Raw genomic sequence first — 25351 nt, forward strand, 5'->3', positions numbered from 1 at the left:
GGCGTGACAGAGGAAGTCAATAGCTGAGGGCATCAAAGTCTATCTATACCTCGCTGGGCCCCACTCCAATGCCTATATATAGAAGAGCAAGCAACGCACATCATATCACTTTTTCACTCTCTTTTAGCTCACACACATAACACACACTTGGGAATGGGAGATCTGGGGTAGTCGGGTACAAGGGTTCTTTTCTTAGAAGTTTCGCAGTTGCAACACCGTCCGCGTGTGGACGAAGATACAATCTCTTTTAATTCCGTTTGTTCTGCACTTTTGCGGTCGAACTTCACTTTTGGGAGTCGACTTGGCTGTTGATGATACTCGTTATCTTTCCGCTTTGTTGATTTGTGTTTAATTGTGATATTTTGAGTTGATTTACATAGATCTCGCTGCTGGAAGTTTATTTTTACAAGTATTATGTCGATCTCTGTTTTATTTTGATGTTGTGGTGTATGATATGGGAATTTGGTGATAGATCTGTGGTTTATTGACTGATTGGAGGTTGTTGTTCGAATCTGAAGTGATGAAGTGTTTCTGTTGGTTGGAGTTTGTGTTGGACGCTTGGATCCGGAGTGGATTTAGCGTCTGAGGTTGGATCCGAAGTGAGAAAAGGAAGTTGTTAGATGGATTTGAGTTTTCTTCTTGTTTTCTGTTTTACTTCGTCTAGCGTCTGCAGATCTGTTTAGTTCTTCGTTGATTATGCATAAATTTGAATTAGAATTAGTTTGCTCTGCTTTGATTTCGTTCATGTTGATTTTCTTATGAGTTTTTGCGCAATTTGGTTGTAGAAGATGATGTCGCTGTTAGTTAGTACTAGAGTTAGTTATTCTGCCAGCTTTTCGTCCGTACTCTGCTTTTTCAGTCATGGTCCCCACAGTCAGTTTATTTCCTAGGTCTAGGTAATTGGAGTAGTTTTCTTAGATCTGGTGATCGAGCAGTTAATTTTCTCGCAACGTTCTCCTATTATTTCGCCTAGGTCTAGCTATTAGCTTAGGAGTTTTAAGATTCCCAAGTCAAGTTTAATTTGTTTCCTCAACCCAAGAAAAAATGCGTGGCAGCAGCCAACACCAAAAACAAATCCAAATCCTTGAACATGAGTATTACGCATCCTTCTCTGTGGGATCGATCCCTACTTCCCTATACTAGGTTTAGTAAAGTGGTTGAGGGTTTTTTGAAAGAAGTGTTTTGTGTGTCCGACGACCAGGATTTCCTGCGACCAACGAGTTCCTAGACCGCGTGATCTAGTGGATTTGCTGGACCTAGGGAACCTGTTATTTCCTTCTGTACGCACTAAGGAAGAAACACCTACTTTCAACGAGGTAATAAAAACATTAACAACACAAGACGCTTGGTATATTTTTTGCTTAGAAATCACTATTCTTTTAGAACCCCGGGTTCAAACCCCATACCTGCTGGGAGACTTTCGGCCTTAATCCGCAAGCCCGGTCGAGCAGGATTAATCCGATTCCGCCGAAGGTGGATTCGAAACACCTATGATCAAACCAAAAAAAAGAAAAAAAAGAAATAGACATTTCATCCATTTATCTATGAAATGGCCATTCCAATAATATGACATCTTTTGAGGATAAACTAAGAAAGAAAGTGTGATGTATAGCATGAGTTAGAGGGAGTATAATATATGCTCCGTATGAATTTTCCATATATACCTTGCATTGCATCAATAATAAAATCTCAGTTGATTGGTGATGAGGGTTACTGGATTCAGATGCTAGGATTAGACTTGTGTGTGTGCCAACTGGCTAGGTTGGTACCTAGACTTAATTATGTCGTTGGATCTGTATCCTTTTTTTCTATAAAAAAACCTCAACCCACTCTATTGGCTAGTATAAAGGAGTAAACGATCGATCCCACAAAGATGGATGTAGGCGAAATGCACTTGCGACGACATTCTGGAAGGGTTGGTTTGCTACCCCGCTTTTGGGGTTGAGTTAAACTAGACGGAAAAACTGAAATGGAACTTATGCCTATCCTGACCAATAGGTCATTGATTGCTTCATACTATGGAGTGTGTACGTGAATGTGAATACTGGACTGCTTGCGTACATGTAAAAAGTGTAAACTTACTTAAAATGGATAGACAAAAGTAAGAAAGAATAGCAGACAATGATGGCTAACTAACTACCTAAACATGCAGAAAGGCTGAAAAGTGAAAGGACAAAAGGTAAAAGCAACAAAGTGGTCCCAACTTAGATTGTGACCTTGTCTTCTTTGCCAGGCAACGAAAAAATGATTAGAAATTCAGAACTCAATTGATGAATGCTTGGAGTCAAACTCAAACAGGTCCGATCTAACTCAAGATTAAGTCACTAAATCAGGATCTAGGTGAGAAATCAAGCTACGATAACTAAATCATGCAGAAAGCAACAAATACCTATCCTGGCTAACATGCAAGGTGGCGGAAACTAAACAAACACAGATCTCATGCACTCTTCAACAATAAAACTGATTAAACTATTGAATACTTAAGAAATCACCAGATCTATTCAACTAGGCAGCAAGAAATTCAACAATAAGTGAAATACAAGATAAATCTAACATAAACATTCATTGCAATCAACTTCGGATGCAAAAACAACAAAGTACTTAAACTAGGAAACGATGAAATAAAGCAAGTAGAGATTGTTTTGAGCTCCTAAGAGCGATAGAACTGAAGAAACTTTTGGATCTAGGGTAACAAACTGGCTGGAATGGACGATGGACTCCCTCTTCCGGCAGGTGGCAGGTGGCTGGAAGCTTCAAGTAAAGAACTAACTAAAGTGAGCTGTGAGAGTGAAGTGGAGATATTTTTGCAGATATTATCCAATTAAGCGCGTTATTCTGACCAGTAACCGAGGCCTAGCTAGAACGAGACTTATCAATTGGTCATTCCGAAAGGAGCTTTATTGGGTAAAAAGTAACAAATAGTACCAAATCATATCCAATATGATCTAGAGTTGTGTACTATAGAATAAAATTTTATCGACATTTATAAGCATGGGGCCGTGAAATGTGGTTTACAGCCCGGATTAAAACTGCACCTCATATCACACACAAGAAAACAAAACAAATGAAATGTGTATATTCCCACGTTTTCTATGCTTCTAATTGGAAATATAAATAGGAGCTGTGGTTGCAGCAGAGACAATAATTAAGAAAGGAAGAAGATGAAGCTCATAGCTATAGTTTTTGCAGTTGCATTTGTTTGTTGTTCTTCTTTATCATATTCATCAGTGATTAAACAACACAGTGATGGTAAAGAGAAGGGTAGGGTGGTGGTGGGAGAGCAACCCTTGTCCAAAATAGCAATCCACAAAACGGTTGCTGCTTTCCGCCAATCTGTCGCTGTTAAAGCCTCTCCGCTACTCCTCGGAATCAAGGTATATATCTCTGTCTCTATGTATATAGTTATTTGTTTTATTCTATTTTAAGTGGTAGTAGTCATGTTAAAATTGCATTTTTGTACACATGCTGTCCTTATTGAATTTTTTATTTTTGTGTATATGCTGCTGGTATGCAATTTGAATCACATGACTCTTTAATTTATTTATCCTTTTTTTTTGGATTTATATCACCCAAGTTGGCTGCGTTAACTTGTTAAAAGGGAAATGGGGTGTCTAAATCTGAACGGAGATGGACGGGCAGAAATAAATATGCACATTGCACACTTATTTTGTTTAACTATGTACTACCTCCATCCCACTAGAAATAAAACACTTATTTTTCGGTACAAGATTTTACATAGTACTCCCTTAGTCCTAAAGAAATAGGTCATATTTCCGTTTTTATCTGTCTCATACAAATAGTCCATATCCATTCATGGTAACTTTTTTCTTTTTCTCTTTTACTTTATCATTTATGGTCCACCACCCTCTACACAATTTCAATTACTTTTTCTCTTTCTCTCCTAATTTACCAATTATACGTTAAAACTCATGTCAACCCTAAAGAACCTATTTCTATGGGACAGAGGAAGTATTGTTTTGTAAGTTAACAAGGAGATAATAAAGTAAGAGAAATAATAAACATGATGTTTTTATTTTATGAAACGTTTCATTTTTAATGGGATAACCTAAAAAGAAAAATATTTCATTTTTAATTGTACAATGTAAGTATTATCTTACTGTTAGGTAGTACTTCCTCCGTCCTATAAAAGATGTCATACTTGTGGGATAACACCACATTTTAGGAGGTTTTATTTTGTGTGTTAAATGGAGAGAAAAAATATAATTTTTATATTAATGTGAGAAGGAACTTTTTCCAAAAATGAAAATATGACATCCTTTTTGTAGGACAAATTAAAAAGGAAAGTATAACATCTACTCCCTCCGTCTCATTTTAGGAGTCCCGTTTTACTACTTTTGGGTGTCCCACTTTAGGAGTCCCGGTTGGAATATTCCATTATTGGTAATAGGCCCTACATTCCATTCACTTTTTTCCACTCACATTTTATTATAAAACTAATATATAAAAGTAGGACTCACATTTCACTATCTTTTTTCACCAACTTTCCTTTGTATTTCTTAAAACCCGTGCCGAACTCAATCGGGATTCTTAAAGTGGGACGGAGGGAGTATTATAGGACGGAGGGAATAGTATATTAGTATCCCACGTTGATATAGTGACGTAGTCTAACTTAGTTTCTTATAGTACTATATATACGTATCCCACGTTGATACAGTGACATAGTCTAACTTAGTCTCTTAAGTGGTGTTCGGTTTCCAAGATAAAATAATATCAAGATACAATCTAGGATTGTGTTGTGAGATTATTTTAGTCATAGGGGTTAGCTATGACTAATTATCTCATGATTATTCATCTAAAATTGAGTTGTGAGATTGAATCTCATAAACCAAACACACTACAAATTTAATCTCAGATAGAATCTTGCAAACTAAACAGATAGAATCTTGCAAACTAAAGACACTTTAGTACTGTACATGTGTCCTATATTGAGTAATGAAATATACCTAACACTTGCAAGTACAATATTTGAGCTTCAATAAAAATTCAAATACATATTCGAAAAGAAGAATATTCTTTATACATCCACTTTTTACATTTCTGCACCTTACATATATCAAAATTACACATTACCCACCCAGGTCCAATCAATAATCCCAAGTCGTTCTTTAGTCTTTCCTATCGAGAAGACGACGACGACGACTACCACTACTACAATATCTCTTTAATATACATCTTAATTTATAGAAAATGAGTTAATACTGCAATTTCAGCCCTAAAGTAAAAAATGAGTTAATACTGATAAAGTAACAGTAAACTGAGGAAAGATTTTGATCATTCGTTAACAAAATAGAGTTTTGATTCAGGGCGAGGACACTGAATGGGTGGAAGTTCGTCTGCAAAATGCTGAACCCTCTGAAGATGATTGGGTTGGAGTTTTTTCTCCAGCTAAATTCAAGTATATTTCATTCTCTGCATTCATATTTTATCTCCGCTGTTTACAATATGACTGGTAGTATTTCTCATTCAATTTGTGCGATAGTGAATCAATCTGTGAGCCGGAACCAGGTGCTCTCGATGAAGGCGAAGCTCCATATTTATGCGCAGCCCCGATCAAGGTTGTTTCTTTGTTTATAATCTAATTCGATCGATCTAATCCCCAATATTTTATACTCTCTTGTTGCGTTTGATTCAGTACAAATATGCCAATTTCTCCAACATCAAATACACCAAAACTGGAAAAACTACCTTGAAGTTCCAATTGATCAATCAGCGCGCTGATTTCTCCTTTGCGCTCTTTACTGGTGGACTGGATAATGTAAGACTCAAAGCTTATTTGTCTCATTAGGTTGGTTGTACAAGTTTCAACACTTACCCTCTGATGATTCTTCATGTTAGACAGTATAGAGCTAATAGATCCTCAGACATATTTTGATTACGCTTATATTTGCTGATGAGAATTTCATGGCATGCAGCCAAAACTGGTGGCAGTTTCAAATCATATATCATTTGCAAATCCAAAGGCGCCTCTATACCCACGGCTTGCTCATGGAAAATCTTGGGACGTTGTAAGCTAATCTGGCCTGCCGTTGCACTGGTTCTTCTATTGATAGTCTAAACAGTTGTCTTATTTTTGATAAAATGTTGGCATTATCATTCCTCTTTTTGTTGCTTTCTGCAGATGACAGTTACCTGGACCAGCGGCTACAATATTGATGAAGCCGTTCCTTTTGTTGAATGGGGCTGGAAGGGACACACTCAAGTACGTTCCCCGGCTGGGACACTGACATTTTCTCGAGGAAGCTTGTGCGGTAAGCCTACTTGGTTCTAACCTCAAAATAAGGATGATACTAGAATCTCTTATTAGCAAGTTATCAAAATATGCCAGTTAAGTCAACTTCTTGTGACAAACATGAACTAAGAGAATTTTGTGGAGGCTCTATGTTCCTATCGCTAGATTAAATGCAATTGGTTTTTGGATAGTTCAAGCAAAAATGCTTATGGTTAAAGATTTTGCTCACTTTGTTGTGTATAAATTGGAGAGGTGAAGTAAATCAGGCTGAATATTTCAACTTGTGTTCCTCAAATACGTTAGAGTCCCTCATATAAATAATAAATTTATCATCCTAGTAATATTTTGAATGACAGATCTTTCTAGTGTTGGTAAAGATGATTGTGAACTTCACTCCATGTTTCTACTGCGTGGTTCAAGTCAAGTTTGTGAACAAAAAGTTAACATTGCACAACATGGAAGCTGGTTGACATGTTTTGCTGTAGAATAGATTTATAGCTCCTCTTGATCATGTTATGTGGGAATAGCTTTGAATCCTGTAGAATAGAGAAAAGATGAGGCACTTGTTCCATGCAAACGCTAAGAGCATACGGGACTGTAGCTCACGGAGTTTCTAAAACTGGTTTTAGGTGGACCTGCTCGTACAGTTGGTTGGCGTGATCCAGGCTTCTTCCACACAAGTTTCTTAAAGGATTTGTGGCCTAACACTGTGTTCGTTTCTCTCTTTCCCTCCAATTTTATTGTCCTCCGCAAGCATTAAGTTTAGCTATCACTCTTTCTCAATTTGCAATCCTGTATACTCCAGGTACACCTATAGGATGGGTCACATATTATCTAATGGTTCATATGTTTGGAGCAAATTATATTCTTTCAAGTCATCACCATATCCCGGACAAGAATCATTGCAGCGCGTTATAATATTTGGTGACATGGGAAAGGTAGTAATTTTCCATGTTGTGAGGAAACTAAATTATTTCAATGTCCTTTCCATTCTGTAATAAGTAATTCAAATAATCGATATGAATCACAACCGGATGATGCAAACTTTCAGGCGGAGCGCGATGGTTCCAATGAATATGCTGATTATCAGCCAGGCTCACTCAATACCACTGATCGTCTTATTGAAGACCTTGATAACTATGACATAGTTTTCCACATTGGAGATCTCCCATATGCGAATGGTTACATTTCTCAGTGGGATCAGTTTACTGCACAAGTGGATCCTATACAATCGGCAAAGCCTTATATGATTGCAAGGTTGGTCTTCCATGCCTACTTCATCTTCAGTTTTTCAATATTTTGTCTCTCCGCACGTGTGTGTGTGTGTGTGTGTGTGTGTATTGTTTTCCCCACTGTAAATCCGGAAACATAAATGATATTTCTTGCAGCGGCAATCATGAGCGTGATTGGCCAAATTCAGGTTCTTTTTACGACACTGACGACTCTGGTGGGGAATGTGGTGTGCCTGCTGAGACCATGTACTACGTTCCTGCAGAAAATAGAGCCAAGTTCTGGTAAAATTCATTCCAGTTAACTTTCTCGTGGCCGTTCACTTGAGCCATTGCTGTAGTATAGGAGCATAGATGCAAACTAAATGGCTACCTTGCTTTGGTGGTTTAGCATTGTAGCGCTCCGATTTTAAACAAGGGAGTTTTTCCTTGCAGGTACGAAACGGACTATGGCATGTTCCATTTCTGCATTGCAGATTCGGAGCATGATTGGAGGGAAGGATCCGAGCAGTACAAGTTCATTGAAAAATGTCTGGCATCTGCAGACAGGCAAAAACAACCTTGGTTGATTTTCGTAGCTCATCGTGTTCTTGGCTACTCGTCTAACAGCTGGTATGGCTTAGAAGGGTCTTTCGAAGAGCCTATGGGGCGGGAGAGTTTGCAGAAGCTGTGGCAGAAGTACAAAGTAGACATTGCTTTCTATGGTCATGTGCATAACTATGAAAGGATCTGCCCTATTTACCAGGTGAGGTGCCTTGCTGTCCATATATATGTATAAACCTAGGTATTCTATTTACACAAATCTTATCTGGTATTTGCAGAATCAATGTGTGAACTCAGAGAAATCACATTATTCTGGCACGGTGAATGGAACCATCCACGTTGTAGTTGGAGGAGGAGGAAGCCACCTATCGGATTTCACTACCATTGATACGTTCTGGAGCATCTACAAGGACCTAGACTTTGGATTTGTGAAGATGACGGCGTTCAACCGTAGCTCCCTTCTTTTTGAGTACAAGAGGAGCAGTGATGGGGAGGTGTATGACTCCTTCACCATCTCAAGGGACTACAGAGATGTGTTAGCTTGTGTGCATGATGGTTGTGAGCCCACCACGCTTGCTGCCTAATCAGTTATCGTGACATGCTCGCCGTCTCTCTGAATAAGCTTCTCTGCTTCTGTTTGTTGTCTCTCTTGTCTCTAGTTTGAACTTTTGTAGTACTTCTTTATGTAGTTTTTGTTGTAACATTGTGGAGTTGAATAAATGGTGAGTTTCATGTCCCCAAATCGCAGATTTTCTAATTGTTGATTGGAAATAGCTAATGATCCAATTTGCATACGTAACACTGGTGCTTTCCTACGTGTCAAAAATAAATTGTTTGTTTACACACGAATGATTGTTTGTATTATAGAAAATTTAATAATAGTGCGTTATGGAATTTCGTAGAGAAAAAAAAAGAGGATCTAAACTTAAACAACCGTTTTATTAACTACAAGTCCTAAACTCAATACAATATAATTGAATAGATTCAATTACTTGATCGATCTTTTCATTACATTGGTAGTTGGTACACATTACTACTCCTACTTAGTTTGGGCATATAATAATATGAGTGACGTGAGAGGTTTGATTTTGTGAGTGGGAGCTCTACTCACCAGAAAATCCATTAACATTCCCCAAATGGAATTGGGCGGTTTTGAATGGGGTGCTACTATAATAATAATAATAACCGAATACCGACCTAAGAAATACAAAAAGCAGAGCTACTTCCACTCCCAATTCCCAGTATATAACTCAACTCCATTTCAAACAACTTGTTCATCCAGTGGTCACATACTGCCCCAACTCTCAAACTCTACTACACCTATGCTACCCTGAAATTCCTTCTCCTCTCCTTCACTCTCAAATTCATCTCATTTTTTCAAATTTTCATTGCATGCGCCCCAACTTGCTTATTATCCCCCCCTCCTATTTAAACTCCAATTTATAGCAATAGTTATAGCAATAGTAAGATGATGGATTCCACGAATCTACATTTTGCTCTGCTTCTTTCTATCACATTATGCTCCTTCACTCTCTCAGCTCAACATCGCATCCTATCTCAAATCTCCGCACCGCCTTCTCTTGCACCATCCAGCCTGCTTCCGGTTTTCAGTGTGCTGTCATATGGAGCGGTAGGCGATGGCGTGGCTGACGACACACAGTCGTTCAAAATGGCTTGGGACGCCGCTTGCCAAGCCGAGGACCCCGCTGTCATCCTCGTCCCCAGGCATTATAGTTTCATGATCCAGTCGGCCATCTTCTCTGGCCCCTGTAGAAACGAACTTACTTTTCAGGTAACTATTTATTGAATGCAATAGTTTTTGTCTGTTGTTCGTGAAAGGTGACAGTGTTAGTGATTACAGATTGACGGAAGTATATTGGCGCCGGATGGTCCGGATTCTTGGCCGAAAAACAACAGCAAGCGACAGTGGCTAGTGTTTTACAGGATAGATGGAATGTCGATACAAGGCAGTGGCCTCATAGATGGAAGAGGCCAGAAATGGTGGGACCTTCCATGCAAACCTCACAGAGTAACTAACTAACTAACTAAATCACTTCTCCAATATATATTCATTTTTTTGTCAACGGGAGCTTATTGTTTGATATTCACAGGGCGTGAATGGAACTACTCTACCTGGCCCCTGCGATAGCCCAGTGGTAATTTAAATAAACATGTATACTGGTAATTAAGTTATAGGAGTACTAAGAACCTGCATCACTGAAAGTATTACTATGTAGGCACTAAGGTTTTTCTGGAGCTCAAACTTGATGGTGAAAGGAATCAAGATAAAGAACAGCCCGCAGTTCCATTTCCGGTTCGACAGCTGCCACCACGTCCACATCGATTCCCTTTACATCAAAGCACCCTCTTCCAGTCCCAACACCGATGGAATTCACGTCGAGAACACCAACAATGTCAACATATACAACTCTGTCATCGCTAACGGTACTTAATTAATTCCCCATTATTTTAATCTCATCATTCAAACCCCCTTTATGTTTCATATCGACAAATTGGTGATCCTGACTCTTCTAAGTCCCATTTGTTAATCGCAGGGGACGACTGCGTCTCAATCGGCGCTGGCACGTTCAACGTAGACATAAGGAACATCACCTGTGGTCCTGGACATGGAATAAGGTACATTCACCCACACTAAATTAATCAAATATACTATTATTTTATTTATTCTGAAAAAAAAAGAAAAGTAATTTGGAGATATATGGTTTCCACAGCATCGGCAGCCTGGGGCCGAGGAACACGAGGGCGTGCGTGACGAACGTAACGGTGCGGGACTCGGTGATCAAGCACTCGGACAACGGGGTGCGGATCAAGACGTGGCAGGGAGGGTACGGGATGGTGTCAGAGGTGTGGTACAGCAACATCGTGATGGAGAGCGTGAGGAACCCGATAATGATCGACCAGTACTACTGCAGCAGCAAGTCATGCGCCAACCAGACGGCGGCGGTGTACATCAGCGGGGTCTCGTACAGCGGCATCAAGGGCACGTACGACGTGAGGTCGCCGGCGATGCACCTGGCCTGCAGCGACGCGGTGCCGTGCACCAATCTGACGGTGACGGATGTGGAGCTGCTTCCTGCGCAGGGGCAGAGGATGCTCGACCCTTACTGCTGGAATGCATATGGAGCCGTCGCTGACTTTACCATTCCGCCGCTCTTCTGCTTGATGCAGGGTAATCCGCTCACGTTGCCGACCAACGACGTGGATCGGTGTTAGCATCCTTATCTATATAGAGTGAAGGTATATATGTGTTGAACCAGAATGGCAGCATTATGTGATCAACCATGCATGTATTTATCATGGTCTTGCAACCTTAATGAACAAACAAAGTGTCGCTTTAACTATTACTCCATGTCCCTTGAATTGATATCTCTCAGATTGCAATAATAGAGAATTAGAGACACTATATTTACCTGGCTTTCCATTACTCAAGAACTAAGAGAAGGTATGTAGAAAGTATGATTCAGGCTTCTAAAAATTGCACATTTTTTTCAGAATTCTTATTATTTTTCTTATTAATAATTGAAACATCATTGTAATACAGAAATGTGATTATAAAAAAATACCACCTTTTAATTTTACAATTTTGATTTTAACACTAAGATCTTGAGGTATAGACTTGAGAGTATTGTAACTTGTTTGCTAACATCATAATTGAAATTAGGAGATTTATAAATCAACTTTTAATATACTAGTGGGTGAACTTTATTGGCATAGTTGGATAAGGAAAAGACGATTATTTTAGACGAAGCAATTGGATTTGTGGAGAACATTAGTTCAGCACTTCGGTTTTCTAATAGGGTCTGGACTACTAGTGAAGGAATATTCGTCTTATGTTGAATCTTTACTTGCCTTGCAATCTGTATATCAGACAAAACTTTGTATTCATTACTCTCTTGTGACATGTTCCACCGTCTGTAAAATAGTCATATTATTTACATTTTCACCCACGATCCATTTTGTAATACTCTCCGATTCCTATTAATTGGTCTCATAGGTGATTGGTGAAGATTTTAAAAAATTATTTGACTTTATTAAAAAAATAAGAGAGAAAATGTAGTGAAATTTGAATCTACTTTTATACTACTATATTAATTTTATACGTGGAATGCATTTATTGGAATGTGGGAAACATATATGAAAAATAGTAAACATGAACTAGAATAATTAATAAGGATATGACAAAAATGACTAAACAAAGACAATTAATGGGACATTAGGGAGTAACTATTAATAGTGATTATCTTTAAGATTAAAAAAAAGTATATAGAACTAACTTAATTAGTTGCAATTTATATGTAGATGACATGATACATATAATTAATATACATATAACTGAAAATTTGAGCACTAGAAAGCGAAGAGTCAATTTGTGTTCATCATGAATTTTACGAATGAGTAAATTAATTGGTGGAATATTGACTAATCTGTAACGTGAATGTACATGGATATAAGAAGCTTTATAGGTACAGTACATGAGTATCTTATAATTAGTGGAATGATTATTGGACACATTAACATTACAATCACAAGTTATATGAAAGTACAAAGTAGGTGACATTCTCGTATCTAATAGTATTATTGAAGCAAAGAATAAAAACCCAATTCCATGCCACAAATTTTGGATTTAATTCAGTTACCAGCCAATTGAATACGATATCTACCTTTGAAGCGTACGTGGAATCACGTAAATTTGTTTTTTTTAAACATCCACGCTTTTCGTTTTAAATAAAACATAATCCATTTAAGATGTTTGAAGTACCCTTGTTTTACGTCTAAAGTGAGGTTGTTCTTGAATTGAATAATAGCAAGAGATCTCATCAATAGAAATGAATTTTGTCCTTGACTTATATTTATATGTGACCGGAATGAATGTTGTCACTTGTCACAGATTGTTCTCACACAAAATTCAATACTCCACTTACTAAAAATCTAAGGCAGTTTAAAAACGAATACTTGTAAAGTTTGAGTGTAGCAATCAAAAGGAGAAGACTTTAGCGGAAAAAGGGAAGGCAAAGACAAACAAGTGGAAAGGGCGGCGCTTCCTTCACTAATCATTGAATCTAATCTCACTCTCACTGCAACAAAAATGCGTGATGACAAAGGATGCTTGCACCTGCACGGGCGCATCTACACTTTTGACTAAATATTCTCAATCTCAGCATCCAATTTTGATTTATTATCATCCCATAATTTTTATTTAATTAATTACAATCGCATGGGATCAAACTCATTGCAATGCAATCCAAAACTCGGCTCCTCACATTTTTTAGTAATATAGGCTCACGTAAATTAAAAATCTAACTAAACTATGTTTAACTCTAATGCGACCGGACCGGCCCATTTATAAGATTCTCGCACTACACTATTAATTAATTACTGCTTATCCTCCAATAAGTGGTACGGAAAGTTATGACCTAGCTACCACCACATGCCTAATTTTATTATCCTAACCCAAAAATATTACTCCCTTCCCTTCCGACTGCCATTAAGAGTCCCGGTCACTTTTACGCACTCATTTTGTAAAAAATGATACTCCCTCTGTCCCAAGTAGATGTCACACTTGGGAGATGGCACGAGCCACCGGATTTTAGGAGATATTATTTTGTGTGTTAAGTGATGAGAGAAAATATAATTTTATAATTGATATGAGAAGAAACTATTTTCAAAAGAGGAAATGTGACATTTTTTGTGGGATAAACATAAAAGGAAAGTGTGACATCTACTATGATTCGTGTATATATTTCACAGAAACGTAAAATCAAAGTAGGCGATAAAGTAGCTGGAGGGCATGAAAATAAAGATATCATTTCAAAAAATTTGCCTAGAGAACAATGCTATCAAGTTTTTTGTACTTCAAAATTAAAACTATTGAGAGCATGAGTATTTTATGCTTTAGACCATTAACTTTCTCTGCTATCATAAATCCTATTGGAATTGTAATTTGTGAAGTAAAACACATGAATCCACAAACTGATCTAGGTCCAATCTGAAAAGGAATATGAAATTCCAAATGAAGGTTGTGCTAAAAAAAGACTTGAGTGATGGGTCGGCTATAGATAGGCTATTCCCACAAACTTTGCATTCCCACTCAGTCCCAACAACACTATATTCAATTAATCACTACACGCCTTCTTCACTATTACATCATTACCTCACTTTCAATTTTTTCAACTGCTTACTATTATAACTTGGCACTCATTTTTCTCTTGCCAATAACTGATTTTGGGATCACTTACTATCCATACTTGGAGTATCACAATTCACAGCTGGTGTAAGAATTCAATCAAATCCAACTCTAGTTTCAATATATCAATTCACTCTCAAATACATAGAGAAGCATCATCGTTTTTCTGAAGTAAAAGTTAGATTTAATCATCTTAAATCTGTAACATCATAGATGTAGTAAAGACAAAGCCTGAGCGATAAGATAAGGCAAACTCATGATACATACCATACTTACTAGGTTATGGCAAACCATAGAGTTATGGCTGAGCACAAGAGTAGTAGTATATGTATATATAATCACTGACAGAAGAAGTCAAAGGCAAGAGGTGGTGTTGAATAATCTGTGGAGAGTATCTTAGAGGCTATAACGGAATTCGCTGCTTCAGTATAGTGGACACCGTCCCAGCTCACAAATCGACTTCCTTCATCACATACTTGATACCCTGGATACCCACAACCCACCCTCCTCTCGTAGTTGTATGGTGGCCCTCCCGCCCCACAACATGCCGTCACAGGGTTTGAAAAACCTGTATCAGTCATCGACCATGTGAGATTTTTTCATTTAACAAATGTTATACACACAACAATCTCATGGGATGGGATGGAGTGTTTTGCAGAAACAATTAAAACCAAATCATATTTTATTGTTTGTTTTCCCCTACTCTCTGACTATTTTTTTTTACTAAAAGAGGGCTATAAGCTAATGATTCTTACCATACGACGTTGAATTGGCTATCAGATCAAACTTGATGGAAAATACATCAACATACACGATGCTTGCATCTTTTATCTCTGATCTTAACTCCGTGCACATATGAAGCAGGCCTTCATTGAACAACTTTGCAGCTGCATTATAACTTGAAATACATCCAACGGAATCAAGATTTTGTGAGATGTTTTGCGCTAAAGCAAGTTTTTGGGGTAAACAGCCCAAAGGACCAGTGTTGTGAACCCAAAATTTTCTGCCTCCTTGATCATGTATTTCCTGAGCATTGCAGAATAACAGTTAGAGTGTGCATGTATGTGTGTGACTGTACTTTATTTACATACCAAACGTGACCGAATAATGAAGTGATGTATAAATTAAGCAAGTACTCTATGATTTTCATCATACTGAGGCCGCTCTCAAGCATAAAGGAATTCTTACATCCTATCAGTGGCAGAGCCACATGGTTTAATGGTGTAAAAATAGGGGCAAAATGAAACTAAATCTTGCCCCTTGTATTCTCCGGGCCTAACTCTGCCACTGCATTCCATGCAAGATTAGTCCTGTGAATTTACCTCAATAGCGTTCTTGATTTCCGCCAATACTGAAGGAATCTTTTTAACCACTTGTGCATAGGACAGGCCATGAGCAAATGAATCAGCAATGTCGTTTTGTCCAATATCAATCATGTACAGAGCATCCCTAAATTTATCATAACTTACCAAACCATTGACACCTGTACGCAAAAAAATAAAAATAATTACTTCAAAATGTATTACTAGTATGTACACTGGGAAGTGTATATGTATGATAGTGGATTCTAGCTACTTCTTTCATCTCCATTTTTGCATATAGCATACATCGACAGATCGACTTGAGCATGACAGCAGATACTAGTCTGTGAAATTTATGTATATTCTCTGGATATTAACTGGACTACCTGTACTAGCAAGTTCAGCTGAGAGATCCTTAAAATGCTTGAACTGCATGACCTGAACATGCAATGCAAACGGCACATTTCTGGGTAGCGTGGTTGACCCTGCAATAGCAAAGTTTGCCCCATTTGAAAAGCTGGATCCTAGAGAATCCAGATATGGCCTTAAAAGGCTTGCATTTACACTTTGGCCTGCAAATTTAATAAGAATCTTTCTCATCACTCAACGTGACGGTACTGAGTTCACAGCCCAGAAAAGCAGTACAATTAACTGAATTAGTTTAGAGAATCAAGATTCAAACATAGGTTAACTATCTACATGGAAAACCTCCAATCCAAAATAACCATGTAGAATAGCAAAAAAATGAATGGATGCTTTTCATCTTTTAGATCCTCTTCAATTATATCTTCAAAATTGAAAGATGGAAATCAAGGAAAAAAGTGCATGCTCCTCAAAGTTGTGGTTGAATCATAGTAGCAAAAACAAAGTTTATAATCAGCATAATTAGTGAGCAGTTGCATAATATTTAGTAAACCCCATAGGTTTCACTGTGTTCATGTCATAAGTTTCTAAAATTTATAGTTATGCCGGATCCTGAAATATTTTTGATGTAACTATTGCATTACTAGTACTATTTACTTACTGCGTCAAATTAAATTATTTGGTTCGTAAATAAATATGTACATATTGACGACTATAATATACTAGTACTACAATAGGAGTATACTTTTGTACTACTACTATAGAATGAAACCGGGTTGGAAATCTATTTAACAATTTATCCATGTTCTTTAATTACAAATATTCTTTTTGTACACATTTTTATTCATGTTTTGGATGTTCCAAGATAAGTGAGAAATTTTCTATTTTAATGAAAATTAATCTTTTTAGTCCCTCGTGTTACTCTTATCTCCTACTCCTATTTTTTTTAAAAATTATAATTAATTCATTATTTCACTAGACATTATATTTTTTATTCTGTTACTCGGCATGAAACAATTTAGGACAATGTAGTAATAATATGATTATTGGCATTATATAATCATTCGGCCCATAATTGAGCAGGATGACACAAGTGCATTAATTTGCGTTGCGATAAGATCGAGTATGTCTTGACAATAGTCTACCTTTAATTGACATATTCTAAATTAGATTAAAGTAAATTAAATTATTAGCAGGCAGTAGAGTGGGGTACCACATGTTTGCAACAGCACTTTACTGAAAACTAAGCAAGTAATTCGCACAATCGCCGGGAAACATTGAAATATCGACAATGACAGATTCAGCATCACTTACAGAGAAAATCGATTAGGAGGCGTCCATCGGAGAGGCGACCCGTGGATCGGCGGAAGAAAGCACGGCCATTGGGAAACCTGATAGGGATACCGAGGCCGGCGAGGAGTCCGCCGGTGTCGGAGTTGGAATCGCCGAAATTGAAGATGATTGGAGGATTTGTGCAGGTAGAGGAGTGAGCTAAATGTGGGATGCATAGTAATGAATTGATGGCCAGGACCAGGAGGAACACCAATTTGCCAGAAATTGACGACACCATGATTTCCGGTGTGGGCGAGTGTGAGTGTGTGAATTCACGCATAATTTTTTATTTCGCCTTTCGCCTCTAGTAATGACGTCATCTCATGTTTAAGGGAATTTTTTAACCATCATAATTTTGTATACAAGAGAATTCTTTCTTAGTTTTATCATGTTAGTCTAATTATTTATTTGATTATAAAATAAAAAACATTGTTAATAATATCTCATTACTAATTAATAGGAGTAGTAAAATTTGGATAAATAATGTCCAATGTTTCAATCTCTTAAATCAATACTACTACCTTCCCTCTCTTCGTTCCTTAAAACTAAAAATTATAGTCCCTCTTAAAAATAATTTTTTTTTAAATTCTTTATTTTGTAACATGAAAATCACAATCCACTGGTATTACTACCATTGCTCTATTTTGGTCCAAGACTGATGTCGTGTGCTTCAAGTTCGATCACTCGTCACCATAATTCCTCCAACGCTCCAATGTATTGGATCCATGTCCATTGTCCAGCCATGGTAAATTACTTACTAGTAGCTTTATTTAATTCTTCATAGTAGTAGCACTTCCTCCATTCCTTCATAGTTGAGGCAAAACTTTTCGGCATGAAATTTAAGAAAGAAATATTGAGTATATTAAATAAATAAATAAATAAAGTAAGAAAAAGAAAAAGGTAGAGAGAATAAAGTAAAAAGTGAATAAAGTAGAGATAATAAAATAAGAGGGAGTAAAGTAAGAAAGAGTAATTTTTATCTACGATGCATGCCAAGGGTGTTACTTTCTTCTTTCTTTTATTATTGTCTTTGCATTTCATTGTCTTTGCATTTTATTGTCATTGCATTTCATTTCCAATTACCAGCCCGTTAAAAAATGCAATTCGAATCAAGCCCACATATTTTTAACAGATCCACTTACTGCTTAAAAGCTAAGCCCAATAAGAATTGGGTCAACCCCGCTGTAGTTATCAGGTGAGTAGATGCCCAATAGTCTCAAATAAAAAATAATCTAAAACAAGTACTATGAAGCCCATTTTGAAAGCCCACTATTTCTTGTAGATTTTTGTTACAAGTATACTAAAATTCTATCTTAGCGCATCTGGATTCCACACCCTCTATACTCCTTTTTTATAGTACTAATAGAAATGCACCATAATAGGTTAAATAAATTCATAAGAACTTGCCCACAAGAAACAATGTATGTGTTGGAATACTAGTGGACGAAAAATAAATTTATAGTTATACAGTAGTATAGAGAAGTCAACGTCACCACATTATCTAAAATCTCTTGTATTTTCAAAGAGATAGTTAAGTGTGGTCGGCAAGGAAACATCCATACCCTGCTCTGTTTCTTTATCCAAAGGCAGATCAAATGGAAGGAGGCTGCCCGTTTGCCACGTGGTGGAATCTGGTGCACTAAGCGTATGATTCAGCAGACCGGTATGTGACGATATTGTACTACTACTAAACTACAATTAATTTATTTGCGCCCCGATTCATGGATCACTTATATAGTTTTTTATAACAACAAATTTATGTGACCAAATTTTATACAATTAAAAATTAATTTATTTAAAAGAAAATTATTTATATATTTAATTAAAGTATATGAATGTATATATAGTACATGGAAAGTGTATAATATTATGGTCATATATTTATGATTTGTATATAATTTTTTTTATTTGTTTAGAACTATAAATATAACTAGTGCATATTTTTATTCAAATTTTAAAAAAAATAAGAAGGAAATTCAAATATAAAAATAAAAAATAAGGTTGAAGACTAATAAGTCTTTTTAACTTGTCTACTTACTATATTTATTATTTTAATATATAATTAATGGGTCCTATTCTAATGCTTTTAGCACCCTAATCCAAAATCAAGACTAAATCTACACCCTTGGATTTTAAAATGAGTGGATGAGATTAAAGCTCACAAATCTCAATAAATAGTAGACAAAATATCAACAAAAGGGTAATATCGTCATTATGTTATCATATGATAATTTTCGTGAGTGTTTTTTTATATCAACATTGTGTATTACAAATATCAACAATATGACATTGGAATATCAACACATTTTTATTGAGATTGGACATGCATAATATTGAGATTTTGCCTACAATATATTGAGATTTTTTGTTGCATTTGTTGAAAATAGCTGCTTATCAACATGTACGAAAATTGAAATATAATTTATCAAATTTCATCACCCGAACATCGTCGGAACATATGCAATTGAGATCTCGTTGGAATCCTTATTAAATTATCTTTAATTTGATATATTTTTTGCGAAAAAATAATTTAAATTGAGAGAGTTACGTAAATTTAAAGATTTGAGATGATTATGAGGAGAGAGAAAGTAGTTAGTTATAAATACTACATATAGGATTTGACATTAATATCCTTTTAATTTAATTAATAATTATTTAAATTTAAAATATACTCCCTCCGTCCCATTAAATATGCAACATTTGATTTTCGGCACGGGATTTTATGTAGTGTTGTTTTGTGAGTTAGTGAAGAGAGAGTAAAGTAAGAGAGAAGAAAAAGTAGAGAGAGTATTGTTACCATTTTTAGAAACGTTTCATTTTTAATGGGACATACCAAAAAGGAAAACGTTTCATTTCTAATGGGACGAGGGAGTATTACACTTGGCATCATATTAACCACAAGATCTTCTAATCTAATGGTTGGAAATTGGTCTCAATTTGGGATTGGTAATTAGTTAGCAATTGATTACATCCCTATAATTAATATATCAAAATATTAATATAGCCTTATTTTGGTTGTACAAAATTTGGTTATTTATAATTACTCTTTTTATAAATATTTAATATCTTAAGCCAGTTTTTAGGTAAGAGTTTAATCCGTATGTTTTAATGTGTTAATTGACTCGTGAACATGGCAAAACAAAAGGTAAACTTGAGTGAAGCAAAGGCGTATGGAGCTCCAACTAGGCCGATCTTGTTCGGTGATTTCTTTGCTAAATGTAATAATTAGGGTAAGCTAGTTAGATTAGCCTAGATTTAAATCACTATATGCATCACTTCTTCTATTGCATTTTTTGGTATCACCACTTTATGTCAAACTAAAAAACAAAATCAGTGAATAAAATAATCAATTTCAGTGTCTTGTATACTTGATTGTTAAATAATTAAATAGATTTCATTGATCGAATTAATATATGATATTTTTGTACGTATTTAATTTGCAATCTTAGAATTTTATATAGATCAATTATATCTGATTCAGATAGAATAAGAATACTGAGAAATAAAAATAGAAACGCGAAATTAAAGAGATGGGGCCTACTTGAATCGGAAAAATGTTACCCAAAATCATGTTTCATGAATATTCAATCAACGCGGCAAAAGTGCAATCCCCTCATTAAGAGATAATTACTTAATCGCCACTTATTAATTAAGGTTTGTGAAAATGTAATAAGGAAGAGATGGAACGGTGGGCCAATCACCAATTAGTTTAAGTTAAGGAATATTCTTCCTCTTATTTATCTTTACACTCTCCACCGCCCTACTTTTGCAACCCCTACCACGCGTACGCCCCAGATTCTTTGAGATACATACTCTATTAGTAGTACTACTACTGACCAAACACCTCCGAATATTTTATCCTACTTAGTCAAAACTAAATTCTCACTATGAATACATTTTCCCACCTAGACTCATCTAACATTTTCTATGCAAAAGATGATAGTACTCCGTAGTCCGTAGTATATTCCATGCAATAGTCAATTTTCCTCCCAAAACGTTTCTATATAAGGCGGCCACTAGTCCCCTCCTTCGATATCAAACACATTAACAAAAAAACCTCTCTCTCTTTCCTAAACAAGAAAGCTTTTACACTTCCCTTGAAAAATGGCGCCGGAAATCATGAACCGTCCCTTGAATAGGGGTGCCTCTGGTCTTGCGAAGGCCGGTAGCCTTCCCAGCCGTGCCTACGTTACGTTCCTTGCCGGTAACGGCGACTACGTGAAGGGTGTGGTGGGTCTGGCCAAGGGCCTTAGGAAGGTCAACACCATCTACCCTCTCGTGGTGGCCGTCCTCCCCGACGTCCCCGCCGATCACCGCCGGATACTCGTCGAGCAAGGCTGCATCGTCCGCGAGATCGAGCCCGTGTACCCGCCCGAGAATCAGACGCAGTTCGCCATGGCCTACTACGTCATCAACTACTCCAAGCTCCGCATTTGGGAGGTATATATAATATAGGAGTATCAATTAATCACATAATTAATTGCAGAATTGATTTTATAAATCGAATTTGCAGTTTGTGGAGTACAGCAAGATGATCTACTTGGACGGAGATATCCAGGTGTTGGAGAACATCGACCATCTCTTCGAAATGGAAAGTGGCTATCTGTACGCAGTGATGGACTGCTTCTGCGAGAAGACGTGGAGCCATACGCCGCAGTTCCAGATCGGGTACTGCCAGCAGAGCCCGGAGCGGGTCAAGTGGCCCGAGTCCCTGGGCCCGAAGCCGCACAAGTACTTCAACGCGGGAATGTTCGTGTTCGAGCCGAGCCTGCCGACGTATCACGACCTGCTGCAGACGCTGAAGGTGACGGCAGCGACGCCCTTCGCGGAGCAGGACTTCCTCAACATGTTCTTCCGGGACGTGTACCGCCCCATCCCCAACAACTACAACCTGGTGCTGGCGATGCTGTGGCGCCACCCGGAGAACGTGCGGCTGGAGGAGGTCAAGGTGGTGCACTACTGCGCCGCCGGGTCCAAGCCGTGGCGATACACCGGCGAGGAGGAGAACATGGATCGGCAGGACATCAAGACGCTGGTGGATAAGTGGTGGGATATTTACAACGACGAGACGCTTGACTACAAGGCAGAGGGAGAGGGAGACCTCGCTGATGCCGAGAAGTTGATCCCCATGGCCGGAGTGGTTCGTTATGTTCCCGCCCCTTCGGCCGCTTAGACTTAAACATGGCTTGCAAACATTTTTTATTTTTAATTTTATTTTTACCTTTTTTATGGAGTGTTTTTTTTAGTATAGTTGGGCGCTACACGGGGAAACCGGCTGGGGTGCCTGCCTGTGTTTTCTTCCTTTTTATTTATCATATAGTAGTATTTGTATTGGGTTTAAAATCCTACCGCCGGTGACTCATCGTGTATTTGTAATTACTTCAAATATGGAGTATATAATAACTCAAATATGTTTACCATTTTGCTCCCTAATATTAACACTAGTACTTATGTATAAATGCATTTTTAAACCTCTTTCTTGTGCTTTGAACTCAAAATTGATCACATATAGAAATTCTCCCCCACCACAATTAACTCGATCGAATCACAGATACGCATGAACACCTGAATGTGTTTTGCAACTAATTGCTAAATCCAGTTATTAAATTATTCTTTCTATTGCATTTTTCTAAAGTGAAGTGTTTCTCGTGGACATTAAAAAACACAGAGAAAACGTTGAGTCACATCTAACATTGGCATATTTTAATCATATATAGGCTGAAAAATCAGAATGATTATTAAGATAGTCACTCTAGAGTATTCCAATTTATGTAAAAACAATAAACAAATAATGAATTAGTAAGACTTGGATTGTAACTTTTAAGACTTGTAAATCAGTCTTTGTATTCCAGTCAAGATTAGTTATCCGTAACTGAAATTTCATATCCCTCTACTGCAGCAATTTATCTTACTACGATTAATTCCAAACTACCTAATGTTGTTTAGTTATTAATTTGTCGTTTTAGTAAAGGCAATGGGTATGTATGATTGTAATGGGTATGTATGATTGTATGAATATGATTATCTCGCTTTAGTCAGCTAAATCTGGACATTGCAAAAGTTACCAATTTATATTAATCCCCGCTAATGACTTATCTAGTCGGTAATGCCGTTATAGAATAATACAAAGTCAAGAAATTAGCACAGCGCCAAATGAAGACTCTAATTAACGACCAACAAAATCTAATGAGGTATAACTTCCACTGGGACACGTGTAGAGATATGAGAACCAAATCTTAACTGCTAAGACTGGAGATTTCTACGTGTAGATATAACATGGGACCCAACCAATCACCACGTGCCTTCTGTATGTTGACATTACATAATCACAACTTAGCTTTAAACCCCACGCGTAATTAAAGTCGAAGTAATTGTTACCTGAACACGTGGAACATTATGGGTTAAAATGTTAGGAAGTAAACCTGCGAAATGTCTCTATGGCCCCGTGTGATTGTCAGCTGACGAAGTAATCTGATTCCTAGAATTTTAAAATTCTTTGTTTGTTTCAATAATAAGAAAATAAGGAATGTAATCTTATTCCTAAAATTAGGAAAAGTTAGTGGAAATATTAGGATTCTGATTCCTCAGTCTAAAGCTGTTATCCTTTTTTCCCCGCTTTGAGGATTTTAAAAGATACGGCCAAAATACACAAAATATATGTTCTCTCTGACTTCTATACGTTTAATTCTTCGATTTCTCTTATCCAAATCTCATCTAGCGATTTTTTTCCTCCATATTTTTGCTTAATTATCTTCTTTATATCTCATCTCTGCCGATTTCTCTTCTCATATCTCACTACCGAGTTCTCTTCTTCGTTTCGATCTTTCAATTTCGTGATTAACTCCATTAACAGGTAAGATGCTTGATTAAATCAACAGATTTATAATTTGTTTATTAGTTTAGTTTATGTTATTTTTTCTTTAACCAAAGTTTTTCATGATTTTTTTTTAATTCATAAATAAGTTTATAAAATTCTACAGTTTTGTACTACTTGAAGTCTTTATTTTTGTTTTCTAATTTTGATGTATGTGATTTGTTCGTGTAATTGTGATAGGGCCCTCGATCTTGTGATTCTCGGCAAGAATATCTCATCCAAGATCTCCAACATATATTTCTTGATTTTATTTTATTCAGCATATCTTCTATTTTAGTTAGTTATTTTATGCGATCTTTATCTTTATTAAGTCTAGTTAGTATTCTATAAATTAGAGGTCTATGTACTCTTTTATTTATTGAGAAATAAAGTTAATTACTTGTTCTCATTTCCGGTTCTGGCGGAAATCGCCCCCTAGCACCTCAACTAGGGTTTATCTTATTCTTCATAATCGTTCGAGTGCTCTATTGCTGATCGATAGGATACAAAATCCTATCAATTGGTGCTTTCATTGATTACTCTTCCTCCATCCAAATTGATCTCTCAAAATCCTTCAAACTCACGTCAAATCTCTCCCAAAATATCTCAAAAACTCAAGCCATGTTCTCTTCAATCTTCCATTTTTCTACACATCACAAAATTACGCTCATATTCTCGACGAACTATGGAATCACAACAACACGCTCTCGAGATTCTCATGGACTTACGTCGTCTAGTCGCTGCTCACGGCGAATTTCTAGCCAAGTTCGGACAGCATACCGAGGAGGCTCCGGAAAGCCTTGCCGAGCGCTCACCTCCACATCAGTCGTGGAATACTCGGCCACCGGACTAGCAGACAGTCACGGGACCTCAACGGGGCTGGTCTCTTCCGCCATCGGTCACAATCGCACCGCTGGGTATTAAGCCCCAAGCCCAACCACGCCTCCGTCTCGAACCACCACGTTTTGATGGAGAGAACGCCCGAGATTGGATCCATAAGATCCAAGAGTACTATAACTACCACTACACACCGCTAGATGATCGCCTCTATCTTATACAATACTTGTTTGATTACCCGACGTCAGATTGGTTGGCATACTGGATGGATAATAATTCCGGCAAGGGTTGGGATGATTTTCTATTGGCGGTCAACCGGTGATTTGACCCCGATCCGTATGAAGGGCGACTTGCAACCCTGCGACAAACGTCCTCCTTAGATGTCGTTGGCGTCGATACCTCGGACCGACATGTCCCTACCTACGGGATGGGTGAAGA

The 25351-nt window shown here is 37.2% G+C and overlaps 4 protein-coding genes across 6 annotated transcripts; 3 read left to right on the forward strand and 1 right to left on the reverse strand.

The window, feature by feature from the left end:
• The first annotated feature begins 3146 nt into the window (after window positions 1-3146).
• Window positions 3147-8764, forward strand: LOC125205330 (nucleotide pyrophosphatase/phosphodiesterase-like). 2 transcript variants are annotated; one of them, XM_089061952.1, is made up of 12 exons: window positions 3147-3374; window positions 5325-5416; window positions 5501-5576; window positions 5654-5776; window positions 5934-6026; window positions 6140-6269; window positions 6880-6961; window positions 7056-7188; window positions 7302-7507; window positions 7639-7764; window positions 7915-8224; window positions 8301-8764. In XM_089061952.1, exons 1-12 carry the CDS (start codon window positions 3162-3164, stop codon window positions 8604-8606), a joined length of 1890 nt encoding a protein of 629 aa, XP_088918078.1. In that variant the 5' UTR covers window positions 3147-3161; the 3' UTR covers window positions 8607-8764. The 2 variants fall into 2 exon arrangements, with proteins under 2 accessions (XP_088918078.1, XP_047960153.1); XM_048104196.2 differs by having other exon boundaries at window positions 3237-3374; window positions 5325-5387.
• A 530-nt stretch (window positions 8765-9294) lies between these two features.
• On the forward strand, window positions 9295-11387 carry LOC125204723 (polygalacturonase At1g48100-like). The gene is made up of 6 exons (XM_048103436.2): window positions 9295-9814; window positions 9884-10051; window positions 10134-10178; window positions 10260-10467; window positions 10578-10659; window positions 10755-11387. The coding sequence occupies exons 1-6, from the start codon at window positions 9491-9493 to the stop codon at window positions 11254-11256; spliced, it is 1329 nt and encodes a 442-aa protein (XP_047959393.1). The 5' UTR covers window positions 9295-9490; the 3' UTR covers window positions 11257-11387.
• Window positions 11388-14321: 2934 nt separating this feature from the next.
• LOC125207196 (GDSL esterase/lipase At1g09390-like) lies at window positions 14322-17559 on the reverse strand. 2 transcript variants are annotated; one of them, XM_048106440.2, is made up of 5 exons: window positions 17206-17559; window positions 15915-16013; window positions 15550-15710; window positions 14983-15253; window positions 14322-14795 (listed from the first exon to the last, which is right to left on the reverse strand). In XM_048106440.2, exons 1-5 carry the CDS (start codon window positions 17501-17503, stop codon window positions 14566-14568), a joined length of 1059 nt encoding a protein of 352 aa, XP_047962397.1. In that variant the 5' UTR covers window positions 17504-17559; the 3' UTR covers window positions 14322-14565. The 2 variants fall into 2 exon arrangements, with proteins under 2 accessions (XP_047962397.1, XP_047962396.1); XM_048106439.2 differs by having other exon boundaries at window positions 15915-16100; window positions 17206-17557.
• Window positions 17560-21109: 3550 nt separating this feature from the next.
• On the forward strand, window positions 21110-22643 carry LOC125207197 (galactinol synthase 2-like). Its single transcript, XM_048106441.2, has 2 exons — window positions 21110-21663; window positions 21737-22643. The coding sequence occupies exons 1-2, from the start codon at window positions 21328-21330 to the stop codon at window positions 22394-22396; spliced, it is 996 nt and encodes a 331-aa protein (XP_047962398.1). The 5' UTR covers window positions 21110-21327; the 3' UTR covers window positions 22397-22643.
• The last annotated feature ends 2708 nt before the right edge of the window (window positions 22644-25351 follow it).

This window comes from Salvia hispanica, chromosome 6, assembly GCF_029641045.1.
Source record: "Salvia hispanica isolate PSC_SH4W2 chromosome 6, Shi_PSC_v1, whole genome shotgun sequence".
Taxonomy (NCBI): domain Eukaryota; kingdom Viridiplantae; phylum Streptophyta; class Magnoliopsida; order Lamiales; family Lamiaceae; genus Salvia; species Salvia hispanica.

Bases quoted from the DNA above. Each gene is read 5' to 3' on its own strand.
- LOC125205330 (XM_089061952.1), top strand. From the start codon at position 3,162: ATGAAGCTCATAGCTATAGTTTTTGCAGTTGCATTTGTTTGTTGTTCT. The intron at 5,417-5,500 runs GTATATTTCATT...TTTGTGCGATAG, and splicing joins TTTTCTCCAGCTAAATTCAA to TGAATCAATCTGTGAGCCGG. The intron at 7,508-7,638 runs GTTGGTCTTCCA...TATTTCTTGCAG, and splicing joins AAGCCTTATATGATTGCAAG to CGGCAATCATGAGCGTGATT.
- LOC125207197 (XM_048106441.2), top strand. From the start codon at position 21,328: ATGGCGCCGGAAATCATGAACCGTCCCTTGAATAGGGGTGCCTCTGGT. The intron at 21,664-21,736 runs GTATATATAATA...TCGAATTTGCAG, and splicing joins CCAAGCTCCGCATTTGGGAG to TTTGTGGAGTACAGCAAGAT.
- LOC125204723 (XM_048103436.2), top strand. From the start codon at position 9,491: ATGATGGATTCCACGAATCTACATTTTGCTCTGCTTCTTTCTATCACA. The intron at 10,052-10,133 runs GTAACTAACTAA...TGATATTCACAG, and splicing joins TTCCATGCAAACCTCACAGA to GGCGTGAATGGAACTACTCT. The intron at 10,468-10,577 runs GTACTTAATTAA...TGTTAATCGCAG, and splicing joins CAACTCTGTCATCGCTAACG to GGGACGACTGCGTCTCAATC.
- LOC125207196 (XM_048106439.2), bottom strand. From the start codon at position 17,503: ATGCGTGAATTCACACACTCACACTCGCCCACACCGGAAATCATGGTG. The intron at 15,254-15,549 runs GTAAATTCACAG...TGCAATGCTCAG, and splicing joins AAATCAAGAACGCTATTGAG to GAAATACATGATCAAGGAGG. The intron at 14,796-14,982 runs GTAAGAATCATT...TGACTGATACAG, and splicing joins AGCCAATTCAACGTCGTATG to GTTTTTCAAACCCTGTGACG.